The 15237-nt window shown below is 34.9% G+C and overlaps 1 protein-coding gene across 1 annotated transcript; it reads right to left on the reverse strand.

The window, feature by feature from the left end:
- Positions 1–3717: 3717 nt before the first annotated feature.
- On the reverse strand, positions 3718–5660 carry LOC149528433 (uncharacterized). Its single transcript, XM_089808035.1, has 2 exons — positions 5468–5660; positions 3718–4775 (listed from the first exon to the last, which is right to left on the reverse strand). Exons 1-2 carry the CDS (start codon positions 5658–5660, stop codon positions 3718–3720), a joined length of 1251 nt encoding a protein of 416 aa, XP_089664161.1.
- Between the last annotated feature and the right edge of the window lie 9577 nt (positions 5661–15237).

Here is a 15237-nt window from a genome sequence, read left to right on the forward strand (position 1 = left end):
CTGCACATTGAACTCCATGATTGCATTTTTCAGGGCGTTCCACACTGCTCGACGCTCATTGACATAGGCCTCTCGCTCCTTATATTCCCGCGGGCAATTCACAAACGACAAGATTCCTTTCTCCTTGCCTTCCTCCTCATCTGCATAACCCTCAGAGAAATTGAAAGCCCAGCCCGGATGGGCCCATTCTAACCATGCTTCCATGTTTGGGATTAATTCCTCTTCAAACAATTCCTTCATAATCCATTCAACTACTCTTTCATGCTCTCCAATTTCTAAGCCCCAGGCCATTGTCATCATGGCTATATCAACTTGCGCTTTCCATCGGTGCTCCGAATCCTGAAAAAGGGGTCCCAATGTATCTTGCAACGCGTCCACCACCGCCTGCGACAGGCATTTTATCATCTTCTTCAGCCTTTGATCCGCGACTCTCTCGAAAAGAGCTTTTTGCTGTCACCGTGTTTTGAAAGTGAAGGATGGTTCCATCTCTGCTGTTTCTCCCTTGCCTTCTGCAATTTCTATCCCCTTGCAAATTCTCGCTTAAAAAATGATATAGGCAGTGTCATTTTAAAGGCAATTATTTTTCTTTCAAATCATTAATGCTACCTGCAGGCATCCCACTTGAAAGATTTTGCACACTTTGCAGGATACTTCGGATGGGTTGAGCTATCTTTTACTTCATTTACTGATAGTGTCCTCCTTTTTTCCTTGTGAATTTAGGATGTTAAAAAGTGTACCTTTTGAATTTACCTTTTCAATCCTTATTGTCTCCTCATTCATTGTTAAAGCCCATTTTGAAAGCATGTTGGCCTCCTGATTTCCTTCTCTTTTTATATGCATAATTTTAAAATCTTCAAATTTATTCAATTCTTGCTCCATGTTATTAATAATTGATTGTAGATGCCATGCCTTTGCACTCAATTTAGACATTGCTTGCACTGTGATCAAAGAATCCCCTTCCAAATGTATTTTTTTAATCCCTTCCTTACTAGCTATTTGAACTGCTAATAATGTTGCTTGACATTCTGCTATGTTATTCGTTCCATATGGGAGTTTTTTCGCTCTTGCTAATAAAAGGTGCCCTCTGTCATCTTTAAAAACAATCCCAATTCCTGAATCCCCTGGATTACCTTTTTCCGCTCCATCAAAATTCGCTTTGACCTAGCCTTCCTGTGGAGTAACCCATTCAACTGGCTTCTTCTTTGTTTTTCTTTTGCTTGTTACCAAAGCTCCTGAGGGTGATTTGAATCTAATCCCCGACCAAGCAATCTGTAAGAGTCTATCATCTCGTGCAAATGGAATTTTCTTAGCTTGTTTACTTGTAGCCGACACACTAACTGTTTCTTCTATTGCATTAATGATTCTGCTTATGCACCTCCTCAGACTTTCTTTTTCTCCTCTAAAGATTCTCCTAGTTCTCTCCTTCCACAACTCCCAAATTATCAGAGATGGTGCTGCTATCCATATACTTGATAGGGTTGATTTCCCAGCTATCCTTGGCCATCCATCCAAGGTTTCCCTTATCATTTGAGCTCTTGGTCCTTGCCAACTTAGTTTAAATTGAACTATATCCCAACATTTTTTAGCATATTGGCATTGAATTAAAAGATGGTCAATGGTTTCCTCTTGTTTCTCACATAATGGACATCTGGATGGTCCATTATTCCCTTCTTCCTTAGTCTTTTAGCTGTTAAAATTCTCCCTTTATAAGCTAACCATGTAAAGGCCCCGGCTTTAGGTAGTATATCTTTGTTCCAACATAAGTCTTTTGAGAAGAAACTTTCCCTTCCTATCTTAGCTAATAAATTGTAGCCTAGTTTTACTGAGTATTTGCCTGATAATGAGCCACACCAAATTACTTTATCCTTCTTCTTTGTTAGCATCACATTCCTGTCCTTAAAAATTTGTTTCATTTGCTCTTTTTGTACTTCTGTCAGTTCCTCCCGAGACACTTCCTTCCAACACCACTCCTTTCCTACTGGACCATCCTTCTCAGCCATATAATCTTTTACTACATTACCCCATCTTTCTTTAAAATAGGATTTCAGTTCATCGTTCCCTACAGATTCCCCTAGCACTTCCATCCCATTCCACGAATCTTCCCAAAATTTTGCAGTAACCCCATCCCCTATCTGCCATGTAATATGCTTCATTATCACCTCTCTACAGGATAACATGAAGTTCCATATGGCTGATCCTTTTGGAGGATTTCGGATTGTTAGAATTCTGTGGTTATCCATAGTGTCTAAATATTTGCCTTTTAGAATTCTTACCCAGTAGAGGTGTGGGTTTTCATAAACTGCCCAGATTAATTTAGCTCCTAGTGCTCTATTCATAAAACTCCAATCCCTCAGACCAGCACCTCCTTCCTCTTTGGGTCTACATATTTCCTCCCAAGCTAACAGTGGAATATTATTCTCTTCATTGGCACCATTCCAGAAAAACTTCCTCATTTTCCTTTCCAAAATTCAAATAACTTTCTTTGGAACCTCTAGACACATCATTGTAAAAACCGGCATTGCTGTTATCCCTATTTGACGCATAAGTATTCTGCCTGCCAAAGTCAACCATTTGCCCTGCCATCCTTCCATTTTCTTTTGGCAATTTTCAATAAGGTTATCCCAAAAGTCTGCCTTATTTCTTCCTGCAAAAAAAGGGATGCCTAGATATTTGTTTGGCATTAACCCCAATTTGATATCCAATATTCGACATATCCTAAATCTCACATTATAAGGAGTATTGAAGAAAAAAATTTCTGACTTTTTCCAATTAATAAACTGCCCCAAGACTTTTCCATAAAGCTCTAAAGTGTTCTTCATCACTCTTGCTTCTCCTAAACTGGGTTCTCCTCCTAAAAAAGTGTCATCTACAAATTGTAGATGTGTAAGGGATTCAACTGTTTCTGTTATTTTTAATTCCTTTCCATGCATCTTGCTCCCTTTGCTTTTGGATCAGCCTTCCTAGCACCTCTGCCATTATTATGAAAAGGAACGGAGACAAAGGATCACCTTGTCTTATTCCTTTTTCCTGTTCAAAAAAACCTTGAGGGCTTCCATTTATCAATATAGAAAACTTGGGTGTTTGAATACAACTTTTCACCCATTGAATCCATTCCTTACTAAACCCAAATCGTCTTAACACTTCTAGCATGAAACTTCTATTTACCTCATCATATGCTTTCCTAATGTCTAATTTTACCATCATGTTTTGAGTTTTTCAAGCCCGAATGGTATGCACTGCTTCATGTGCCACAACTACCCCCTCAAAAATCGATCTCCTTGGAAGAAACCCACTCTGCTCTATTGAAACAATGGAGTTCAGTACTTGCTTGAGCCTATTTGCCATCACCTTTGATATGATCTTATACACTGTATTGCATAATGAAATGGGTCTAAAATCCTCAAAAGTTTGTTGTGTATCCTTCTTTGGCACCAGTGCTATAAAAGTGTTAATTAAGTCTTTGAGAATAAAACCTCCTTGTCTTGACTTCTCCACTACTTCCCATAAGTCTTTCAAGAATATGGAGCTTAAATTCTGAAAAAACAAAGCTGGAAAACCATCCGGTCTTGGGGCTTTGTCCCCTCCTAAACCCTTTAATGCTTGAGAGACTTCACATTCTATAATTGGATCCATTAGAGCCTTGTTTTGTTCACCAGTTATTACTGTCGGAATAACACCCAACACTTCTTCAACCTCAGCACTGTCCCTTTCTGTCATCTATCCTTTATGTGAGAAGAAATTTATAGCCTCTTGTTTTATTTCTTCACTATTAGTCTTTAAAACTCCATTCATATCTTTAATTTCAAAGATTTTATTTGTTGCCCTCCTTACTTTTACCGAGTTATGGAAAAAGGTAGTGTTCCTATCTCCATCTTTTAGCCATGTTTCTCTAAATTTCTGACGCCAATAAATTTCTTCTTTGTTTAAGCAGTCCTCCAACTCCTTTCTAAGCCCTTTCTCCAATTTCAAATCATCCTCAAACATTCCACTTTCTATGACTTTGAGACTTAAAGTTTTTAACTTCTCTTCAATATCCTTTTTTTTATCAAAGATATTACCAAAGTGTTCCCTATTCCAAATTTTTAATTGCTCTTTTAGAAATTGCAACTTTTTAAAGAAAATAAAAGCTTTGTTACCTTTCCTTAGCGGGGCATTTTTCCACCATTCCGCAATTAAGTCTGAGAAACCTTCTGCTTTTAGACACATTGCTTCAAATTTAAAGGGGCATCTATCTGGAGATTTTTCATCTTGAATTTGAAAAAAAATGGGGAAGTGATCTGAACCCTGGTAAGGTAGAATTTTCGCATCACATGACCAATTCGCTTCAACCCAATTCCCTGCCACTAGAAACCTATCCAACTTTTCTGCTATATGCACAAAACCTTCCCTTCGGTTTGTCCATGTGAAGTCACCTTTTTTGAAATTTATATTTACTAATGCATTGTCATTTACAAAGTTGTTGAAATCTTTTTGACTCTCAAAAAGCCATCCTTTACCTCCCTTTTTGTCTTCCGGATTTAGAATGGCATTAAAATCCCCACCTAAAATTGTTACCTCATTTGGAAACTCCTGTACTTTTTCAGCTATTATTTCCCATAACTCTCTCTTCTTAGAATTTTTAATTGGTCCATACACATTTATCACCATAAATGACCAATGTAGATTTTTAACAAAGATCTTTGCCCATTGCCAATTTGCATTTAAATTAGACTCTAAAATTGTGATAGTTTCAGGTTTCCAAAGTATCGCCAATCCACCTGAAGCACCCTGTGCCCCTGTCAACAAACAATCCCATCTTCTAAATTTATTTTTAAAGCTGGAAAAATCTTCTTCTTTTATCTTGGTTTCCTAAAGAAAAACTAAATCTGGCTTCGATTGATCAAGACATCTTTTGATCAATCAAATTTTGTCAGGGGCATTGCAGCCCCTGACATTCCACGATAGGGTTTTCATGGCTCCCGGGAAAAGGCTTCTCAAAATTTTTGTTTGGCTTGCTTCTTTGCCCACCATTGCCAGCTTTACTTTGACTGGTTTTGGTCCTCTTTTTTTTGGCTTCCAACATTCGGCTTCTGCTTTTTGGAGTTGGTTTGTTCTAATGATCTCTCTGCCTGTATTTCGGGCAAATCTGATAGTCCAAGGTCATTTAATAGGTCCTCTTCTAAGGGTAAACCCCTTTCCTCCATTGAATTGTAGCTATCCAGAGTTTCCTCAAAAGAATCACTTAGATTTCTTTCTGGGGAGACTTCAATGTCTTTAAAAACTATTTCATCATTACCTTCTTGATCCTTATTTCTCAGAGTTCCACACCCTCCACTCTCTCCTTCTATTGGGGATTGCATCTTATGTTTACTGGATTCTTCAATACTTGCACTACTCCCTCTTAGGTTTGTAGGGTAGTCGTTCAAGCCTTGCTAGTCACCATCTATATCCTAAAAGTTTCTTTGCCCCTCCATTTCCCTTTGTTCACATTCTTCTTCCCATGGGGTTTCTAGTACTCTTTGGGTGGAGTTCTCTGTGACCCTTTTAACCCCTTCCTCCTCTACTCTATTTGGCATATCTCTTTCCTCTGACTGCAATGGAGGATCCTGAATTTCTTTATCAATGTTTGTGGGTATTTGGTCATTGAAGTTTTGTGCCTGAAGCTTCTGTCCTTCACCCATCTCTAAAAAATCTAAGAGTTTATCTACCTCCAAACCTTTCCCTTTCCTACTGCTGATATTTCAGGATACCTCTTCTAGATTATTTTTATCCTCACCTTCCCATTTCTCTACCTGCTGTTTTCAAACCTCGTATTCTGTGCTTAGGTTTATATAATCCGAGCATGGATTCCCTTCCTTTAACAAGATCAATAGCCTTGTATGAGAGGATGAGTTAGCTTTATTAAGGACCATATCTGACCTTACATACTCTCCTATTGTGTTTCCAATCTGCTCCAACACCTTTTCTCCCCAATATTCTACTAGTAAATTGTGAAGATTGATCCAAATGGGGAATGACTGTAACTTTTCTTTGTTCAGATCAAAGTTTGGTGTCCATTCCTTTACAATGATTCCTTTTCCTTCTAGAAGATAGGGGTTGTTTCTCAGGATGTCATCTTTATCAGATCGACTTGGTGCTATTCCCAGATAGAATCCATTCACTAGGGTTTTAAATCTACATTCTACCCCCCATAGAGATCGGCTCCCCTGCCTTATAATAGAAATTGACGGCCATGGCCCTAACCACTTAAAGAAAAAAGCTTTCTCTTTCATTTCATCAACCGATTCTAGCCAATTTTCATTACTGATGCGTATAATAGACATTACCTCATAGGTGGCATTGTCCTCTTTGCTTTGAGAGTGCTCCTCCACCGCTTCTTTCTCCCCCATGGCCGCTTTCTCTTACTGCTTCGGCCTACAAAATTTGTGGGCAATTCTGGAGTAGTCAAACTTATCAAACCTTTTATAAAACCAGTCATTTCTGTTCCCTTTCTTACTCCAGTCCCATTTATTTGCTTCATCATGTCTTCTCTGCGGTGGATAAAACTGTCGACGATTTTGGTAGTAGGGTTTTTCTTTCTACCCCCCATTCCACCTATACCGATTCATTGGCCATCTTTTATTGATCTGTTCTCCATAGGCCCGTCCCTCATGGCGTTTGAATCTTGGATTCCACTCTGTAAACCCCTCGTATACTCTCCCGCCTGTTGCAGATAACCGTTGCCCCCATCGTTCAAACCTCAATCGCTCTCGCTCTCGCTCCATTAAATATACATATATGTATATGTATACATATACATACATATACATAAATGTATATGTATATATACATACATATACATATATATGTATATATATATGTATGTATATATATACATATATACATATATATATATATGTATATATGTATATGTATATATATACATACATATACATACATAAACATATATATGTATATATATACATATACATATACATACATATATAGATATATATACATATATATATATATATATATATATATATACATATACACACACACACACATACATACATACATGCATACATACATCCATACATACATACATACATACATATATGTATGTATGTATATGTATATATGTATATATGTATGTATATATGTATGTATATGTATATATACATATATATACATATATATATGAATTTATCAGATATATTTAGAATAGAATTTCAAAATATCATCAAACATATGTATGCATAGTTGTGTGTGTGTGTGTGTGTGTGTAGCATTTGTCCGATTGAAGCTATATGCTTTAACATAAACAATTGTATATGAATGACAATGCAACTATATTTTGACTTGTCACTCTAAAATGACATTTTCAGATATGAGTATTTTCACTTTAGCAATTTATAAATATGATGTGAGACATATTTTCTTTTGCTAATATGTAGCTCGATGGTTATTGATTTTGATTTAGTTGCACCATTGTCATGTATTCACTTGTTCACTTCTTTGATTAAGACCATCATATGGGTTGAATATAGCATCGCATTGGTTCATTTAGTTGTTTCAGACCTGAATTCAAACATTGCCTGAGGACCACACTATCATTAATTTCTTTGCTAGAATTTGTTTTAGAATATTTTATCCACATGACAAGATTGTGCCTGATATTGGTGACAAATTCCTTGGGTCTATGAACTGCAATTTGTTTACAAGGTTGGACAATTCCTCACTCTACCATTCTCTTCTGAAATTATTGTCTTTGCTTGGGAAGTGTATTAAAGACAAATTAATAATGAATGATAACATACCATTTTGGCTCATCGCCATTCATGCACTTAATCAGAAGATTATTTTAATAGCTATTTTGTAACAAATAAATGTTACCAACTTAGAAGATTGTTTTAATAGCTATTTTTCAAGAAATAAATGTGCAAGCATATTCTAGAATTATATCATTTATGTTTTCTTTTAGCTATGGACGTAATTTACAAGTATCTTTGTCTTGTATCCTTGTATAGTTGCAGGGTAAAGGAAAATGTGAATATCCTCTTGCTTTTAGTTTCTTTCACATTTTATGTGCTTAGTTTTTAACAAATCAGAAAATAAAGTACATAAGTAATGTGAAAGTTATGTGGGTAGTTTCTATGTAAAATTGAAAAAAATGAAATGCACAATGAGTGTTGAACTGCATTTTGATCTCTACATTGGATTGATTTGGCTTGAGTTATATTATAGTCAACAATAATTAATTTTTTTTAATGTTGATTTCAACATGAAATTGAATACAAGACATTTCTTAGTCGGTATATACCTAAATTCTTTGCCTTTCACTGTGTGCTTTCACATACTTAAAAAAAGTGAACATAAGTAAATGATTATATATTTTAAGGCTTCAAATCTAATGGTAACAAAATAGATTATTATATAATATTGGGTTGGGATAAAGCACCACTTAACAAACTATGATCAAAATTAAGTACATTACAATTATGCTTCAACACATTTTCCAAAACCTTAGGAAAAGGCAATGACTCCTACTCATCCAGAGCTCTCATTAAAATTGAAATACTGTAGAAAATAAAACAACACTTATATTTTTCCATAACATTACGAAGATTTGAATAAGGTAGTTGATGCAAACAAGTTGGCTTAAAAAAAAATCAGTCCGTAAGATGTGAAATTGATTAACCAATTAACGTGAAGAAAAATCATTATTTTCATTTTATTATTTAAATTGATTAAAGGGTATGCTTCCAAAAATTATAGCTGAGGAACAAATAGGATTTTTTCTCGGTAGATCCATTCTTGATGTCATTCTTACCATCCAAGAAACAATTCATTTTGCATGCAAGAACAAAGAGGCATGCATGTTCATGAAACTAGACATTCAAAAAGCCCATGACATTGTTGACTGGCGGTTCATTTGCAAGGTACTTGAAGCATTTAGTTTCTCCCATCAATGGATTAATCTTATTTTTAAATTCATATCTTCTTCCAAAATTTTAGTACTTATTAATGGGACTCCAGAAGGTTTCTTTGAATCATTTGGAGGTATTAGACAAGGAGATCTGCTATCTCCTTCCCTCTATATTATTATGTCTAAGGCCTCTGGGAGAGTTGTAACTAATGCTTATAATAATTAGAAGATTTCAAGCATTTCTGTCACAAGGAATATGCCCAACATCACGCATCAACAATATGCAGATGATACTATTTTGCCTAGCAAAAGAGTAGTTAAAAATGGTGCTTGGCCTTAAATCCATCTAGACTCATATATGGAAGCTTCTAAATAGAAAGTAAATGATCTTAAATCAAATATTTATTTTATGAATACGAAACCTAAAGTGGAAAATCAGATTTTTAATATCATGGGATACAAAAAAGGCATGTTTCCCTGCAAATACTTGGGCATTGCTTTAGAGAAATGCTTGGAGTCCAGTAAGGTTTGGAACAACACTATGGAGAAATTGGATGCTAGGTTAGGTAGTTGGAAAGATAAATGGCTTATAAAGGTGGGAAAGAGTATCAAGATTAGATCTATTTTGTCTGCCATTCCTACCTTCCCTCTTTCCTGTCTTCCTCTGCCCAAGCATCTTCTCCTCACATTTGAGGCCAAACTTAGGAATTTTCTTTGGAATGATTGCAAGGAAGATAAACAATCGGATCTCATAAAATGGGAGAACATTTGTAAACCTAAGGATATGGGTGGATTAGGAATTAATAATTTACAATGGCAAATTGAAGCTTTAGGTGTTAAATTAGTATGGCGTCTCTTTAAGGAAAGAGATCATAAGTGGGCAAAGATTTTGTATACTAAGTATCTTAATGTGGATGATCCTCTATCAATTTTTAGAATGAAGATTCTTCATAGAGGGTCAGAAAGTTGGAATTTCATGATTAAGTGTCATCACCTCGTTAGCAAGTATTTAACTTGGGATGTCGATAAAGGGACGAGGCACTATTATGGGAGGATTCTTGGGATAGTTTCTAGGCCTATCCCTGTGGATCTCAAAGAAGAACTAGTCAATCTTTGGGGAACTAAAGTTAGTAACTACAAGAAAAATATTAATTCAGAAGGTACATCTAGTTGGATTTGGAAACCTCTCGAGGGTATAGAAGTGGATCCAGCTAATATAGAGTCTTATGAATAGATTTTGTTAGATAAGAAAGTTAAGCAACTCGATAGAAATGACAAACTCATCTAGGCAGTATCAAATTACGGGAAGTATAGCGTGAAAAATTGTTATAAAGCTTTGATACAATATGAAAATGGCATAAAGTGGAAATTCCACTTAAACTCTATTGGGACTTTGCTTGTCTATCAAAGACAAGATTTTTTTTATGGCTGGCATTCCAAAGTAGGATAATGATGATAGATAGATTTCATAGACTAGGCTTTGAAGGTCCATCTAGACATGTGTTATGTAAACAGAATAGTGAGCATTCAGATCATCTATTATATAGATGTCCATTCTCCCAAGTATGTTGGGAATGGCTTAGACATATGTTAGGGTGGTCTACACCTTTGCCAATATCATTTATTGACCTCCTCAAAGGATGGCCTACCAACTTAGTCAAGGGCATTTATGATAAACTATGGAACATCTATCGTTCCATCTTGGTGTGGGAAATTTGGAAGGAAAGGAATAAACATATTTTTTGTGACACAAAATTGAAGCCAGAAGAGTTAATATTAAAGATTGAAGCTAGCATTGTTGAAACAACCAATTCCCATCTTAGAAACTCCAGGAAAGAAGAAGGATCCTTCTCTATTTGGGATGGTGAGATGGAAAAGAATTGGATAAATTTGATTAATCCTCCACTTGTCTATTTCAAGGAAAGCAAGGAGGCTAGGAAAAGATGTAAATGGTCTCCCCCTTCGAAAGGATGGTTTAAACTTAATTTTGACGACACAGCTAGAGGCAACCGAAGAACAACAGGTATTGGTTGTATCATTAATGATGATATAGGCAACTAGATTGCCAAAAAAGCCATGTTTATTCAACCAACTTCCAACAATCAGGCAGAATTAGAATCATTGGATAAAGGCCTTCAACTTTATCATAAGTTAGGTTTATCAAGAATCATGATTGAGGGTGATTCACAGGTTATTTTAAATGCTATTAGGAAACGTGCAACCCCCAACCAGGTCCTTAACTCTAAGCTAGAAGAAGTTCTTGGACTTCTTGATCAGTTTACAGAAACTTAGATTTGTCATATCTTTTGAGAAGGTAACCAGAAGGTGGATTATTTAGCAAACAAGGGAGCTGACGGTGTTAACTCCTTGGATATCAAAGATGTATCATTAATGTCTCCATCATAGTTAGTATTTAATTCTTAATTTATCTTTATAGGTCTGGTTCTATAAATAATATTAAATATAATTATTTATTATAATTTGGGGTATTCTACACATAAAAAAGAGAAATAATGCATGCTCAATGGACTATATATTATTAGTCCCCTATTGACAATTTTAATCTAGACTAGCGGAGATAGGTATAGGTCATTTTATTTGATATGTATCCTTGGTTATCTTAATTAGATTTCGACCTTTTATGCATGTTTGATAGGTTTTAATATGACCTGCCACATCATTAACAAGTGTGGTTTGGACGACTCATCACACCTAATGATAGGCTCTTTAAAGGTATGTCTGGTGCATTATAGTTTATTATGTGATGTCATACCTTTGATAGTGGAGGAATAGGAGAAGGTGTCTTCAAATATGACTTTACTTGGAGGACGAATAATGACATTATAGGTATCTTCATCAGTTGCATGGCGAGAGCCAAGATTAGCAAATGAGACATGATAAGATTGTGTTTAAATATCTTTGATTCTACCTAGTGTCAAGGATTGGTTGAAGCGATCATGAGCTTGGATGCGGACCTTAGAGTGCCCCTTCTGGAGATGTATATAGAGCATCCTCCAGGGAATCTTATTGTTGCAAACATTTTGAGGCAGCTCGCATTGGTGATTAGAGATCAATAAGGAATGGTCGAAGATGGATTCATGCTTCCATTTTCTTCTTAGATGGTGTAAAATTAAGTAGGCATACGGTACAGGTTGGTTATATAATTATCTAAGTTTGTTCAATGCATATATTCATTCGGGGGTTGGATTTGGCAATCTGGAGGCACTTGACTTCTGCACATCTAATTTTGAGAAGTCAAGTAGGGGGACGTCTTCCTTCGAATTCCCTCCCCTTTTCAAGTCTGAAAACCCTAATGATATAGCTGAAGTTATCATGGTCTTTTGGAAGAAATGAGGTGGTCTTGGTTTAAGTTTGACATCTCGATTTTGCATTATACAATTGTATATTTTGGTTTATGGTGCTCAATATATTTGTGTTTTGATGTCTTTTGGTAGGAAATCCTATTTGTATGCTTTTTTGGTCTTTTGCTTTTAGTATTATAGCTTGGACCAGCTAGATCTTAAGTCCTTGAGGGATTAGATGATAGGATGACTACTATTAGGCATTCTATAAAGGAGGATTTGAGTAATGGTTTGCTGATATTAGCAAATCACAACATGTATTTACCACAATTATAAATATACAATGATGTTTATAGTTTTATGGCATCTCTAAGTTATCTGTTATGTTGCATGGTCCTTATTTTGTTCTTAATTTTTTGGTCTTAATATAGGTTTAATCATGTGTGAACATTTGCTATTAGATCCTAAGAGCATCTCTCGGTTTCTTAGTAAGAGAGTTTATTATGTTAAATTTCTTTATATTTGTGGTTCAACTCTCTTTATTTTCATGATTGGTAGCTGCTGGGTTAATTGTTCTCGTTCTGAATGACATGTGATTCACTTTGAGATTATGCAAGTCAATTGATTTGTATATTCAGTATATAAAGGATGATCATCTCCATAATATGATTGGGACAACTCTCAATTAATCTCAGAGAATGTTGAGTGTTAAGATTTCTTGGACAATTTTACTTGTTTCCCTGCTGTTATATCTATCATGGTATGCTTGGGTTGGTAGTTGGATTCTGTTGTATGTTGATTCATTTGAAGATTTTGCCACTCGTTTGACAACTTGGATGGTTTTGAGTATTTGACATATTAGTTAAGCTCAATTCTATCCTTGGCTGGTTGTAGAGATCGCTACTATTTGAGGATTAACTAGTTGCTTTTATGAGTTTTAAAAGTATTAAATAGTCCCATATTATTTCTAAGTGATGCAAGGATTCTATACTAATTTTGAGCCTCTTAGGGGTACTTGGGATTTAGTCTCTACCCTTTGTCTTTTTAGGAATTGTATTTGCTTTTAGTATTCTCTAGTGTCTATTATACTAGGCAACTATTTGGATAGTGATTTTCTAATTGCAATTACTCACTTAACTTTGATTGGGTCAAATTCTAACAGTTTTGGTGATAAGTCCTTAATTATTAAAATAGGGATTATATTATACTGATGAATTGGTAAATGTAATATCCAGAGGTATAAGTAACAAGTTTTTTGGTTAAGGTAGCTTTTATGGTTTAAAGTTTATTCAGTAGTATTGATAACCATTCGAAATGTTAAGATAGCTAGGCAGGAATGAGCGTATTTGTTAGCAACAAAAGGGAGCCAACAGAAGTGGGTGAATGGTCCTCTATAGGTTTTTGCTATTTTTCAAATTATTTAAGCATATGTATTCATTTGTAATATGATTTGACTATTGTAATAATAACAAAAATGATAATCTGATTGTGTTATGTCCCTTTTATGATGTAATAATAAAGGACCATGGTCTTAGGCTAGACTAAAGGTTTTCTTCCCCGTTCTTTCTTACCAATGCCCGTTTGAACGGTCGTATGCTATTGTAATTAAATTTTTTATTAATAAAACTATCATGGCGCTGGTCATTTACCGATCAAAAAAATAAATAAAAAAATATAAGAACACTAAAAAATTAAAAATGCTTCATTCTAATTGGTTAAAATCAATTTGATTAATAATTAGTTAAACCAAACTAATTTTTTATATTGGAAGGAGGAAGAGGAGGACATTGAGAGGAGGAAGTTGAAGGAGGAGGGGAAGGGGGAAGGCAAGAGAAAGAAGAGGAAAAGGAGGAAGAAGAGGAGGAGAAACATGAGGAGAAGAATGATAGGAGGAAGAGAAAGAGGAGGAGGAGGAGAGGGAAAATAAGAAGCATAAGATGTAGAAATAGGAGGAGAACAAGAATGTGGAGGTGGAGGAGGAGGAGGAGAAGATTGTGGAGCTGGTGGAAGAGGAAGAGAGTATGAGGAAGAGGAAGAGGAAGAGGAGAAGACGAAGTCAAAGAAGATGAAGAAAAATAAATCGATATTTGATTATACCTTAGTATTAAATTAGCTAAGATTTTATCAAAATAATATTGGAAGACTCTCCAAAGACATCACCACAAATAATTGAGAGATAATATAGGATGTAAGTTGAGCAAACTATTGTATTCAAAATGTACAAATTTGTGAAATTGAATGTGCACAAAATGATAATTTTTGGAAAACATGTAGTTCACCTTTTTCAAATGATGCTATCTATAATCTTTTATTTAGATAAAGGGAAAAAAGAGAAAAATACACATTCTTATATATCATCAAACTTTTTTATTAAAATAATATAATAGTAAATATATTTTGATATCAGCCAAAACATTGCACCCCTTTAGAATGGAAATGCTAGTTTCCAACCTTTCTCTCGCTCTTCAAACCCAAAATAGAGTGTTCAAAACAAATACCCCAAACAAAGGATCCAACTATCCTCCATCTAAATTGTTTGATCTTCATGATCTGCATAGTTTGTAGTCCAAAACAACAAAAAATTTAGAGAAAAAAAAAAGAGTTTGACTTTGTTCCGTCTTTAGGACATTTTAGATAGAGATTAGCCTATCCCCAAAACAAACAATCTATTAAACACTTTTTTTTTTCATCCCCAAAACAAACAATCTATTAGAACTTTTTTGAGGAAGAGGAAGAGGAGAAGACGAAGTCAAAGAAGATGAAGAAAATAAATCGATATTTGATTATACCTTAGTATTAAATTAGCTAAGATTTTATCAAAATAATATTGGAAGACTCTCCAAAGACATCACCACAAATAATTGAGAGATAATATAGGATGTAAGTTGAGCAAACTATTGTATTCAAAATGTACAAATTTGTGAAATTGAAATGTGCACAAAATGATAATTTTTCAAAAACATGTAGTTCACCTTTTTCAAATGATGCTATCTATAATCTTTTATTTAGATAAAGGGAAAAAAGAGAAAAATACACAATCTTATATAT

Source organism: Cupressus sempervirens, chromosome 11, assembly GCF_028749045.1.
Source record: "Cupressus sempervirens isolate cs-2001-9-10 chromosome 11, ASM2874904v1, whole genome shotgun sequence".
Lineage (NCBI taxonomy): Eukaryota > Viridiplantae > Streptophyta > Pinopsida > Cupressales > Cupressaceae > Cupressus > Cupressus sempervirens.

Excerpts from the sequence above, each read along its gene's own strand:
- LOC149528433 (XM_089808035.1), bottom strand. The coding sequence starts at position 5,660 with ATGGGTGAAGGACAGAAGCTTCAGGCACAAAACTTCAATGACCAAATA. Across the intron at positions 4,776-5,467 it reads AACCCCATGGGAAGAAGAAT|GGGCACAGGGTGCTTCAGGT; the intron begins GTGAACAAAGGG and ends GTTTGTTGACAG.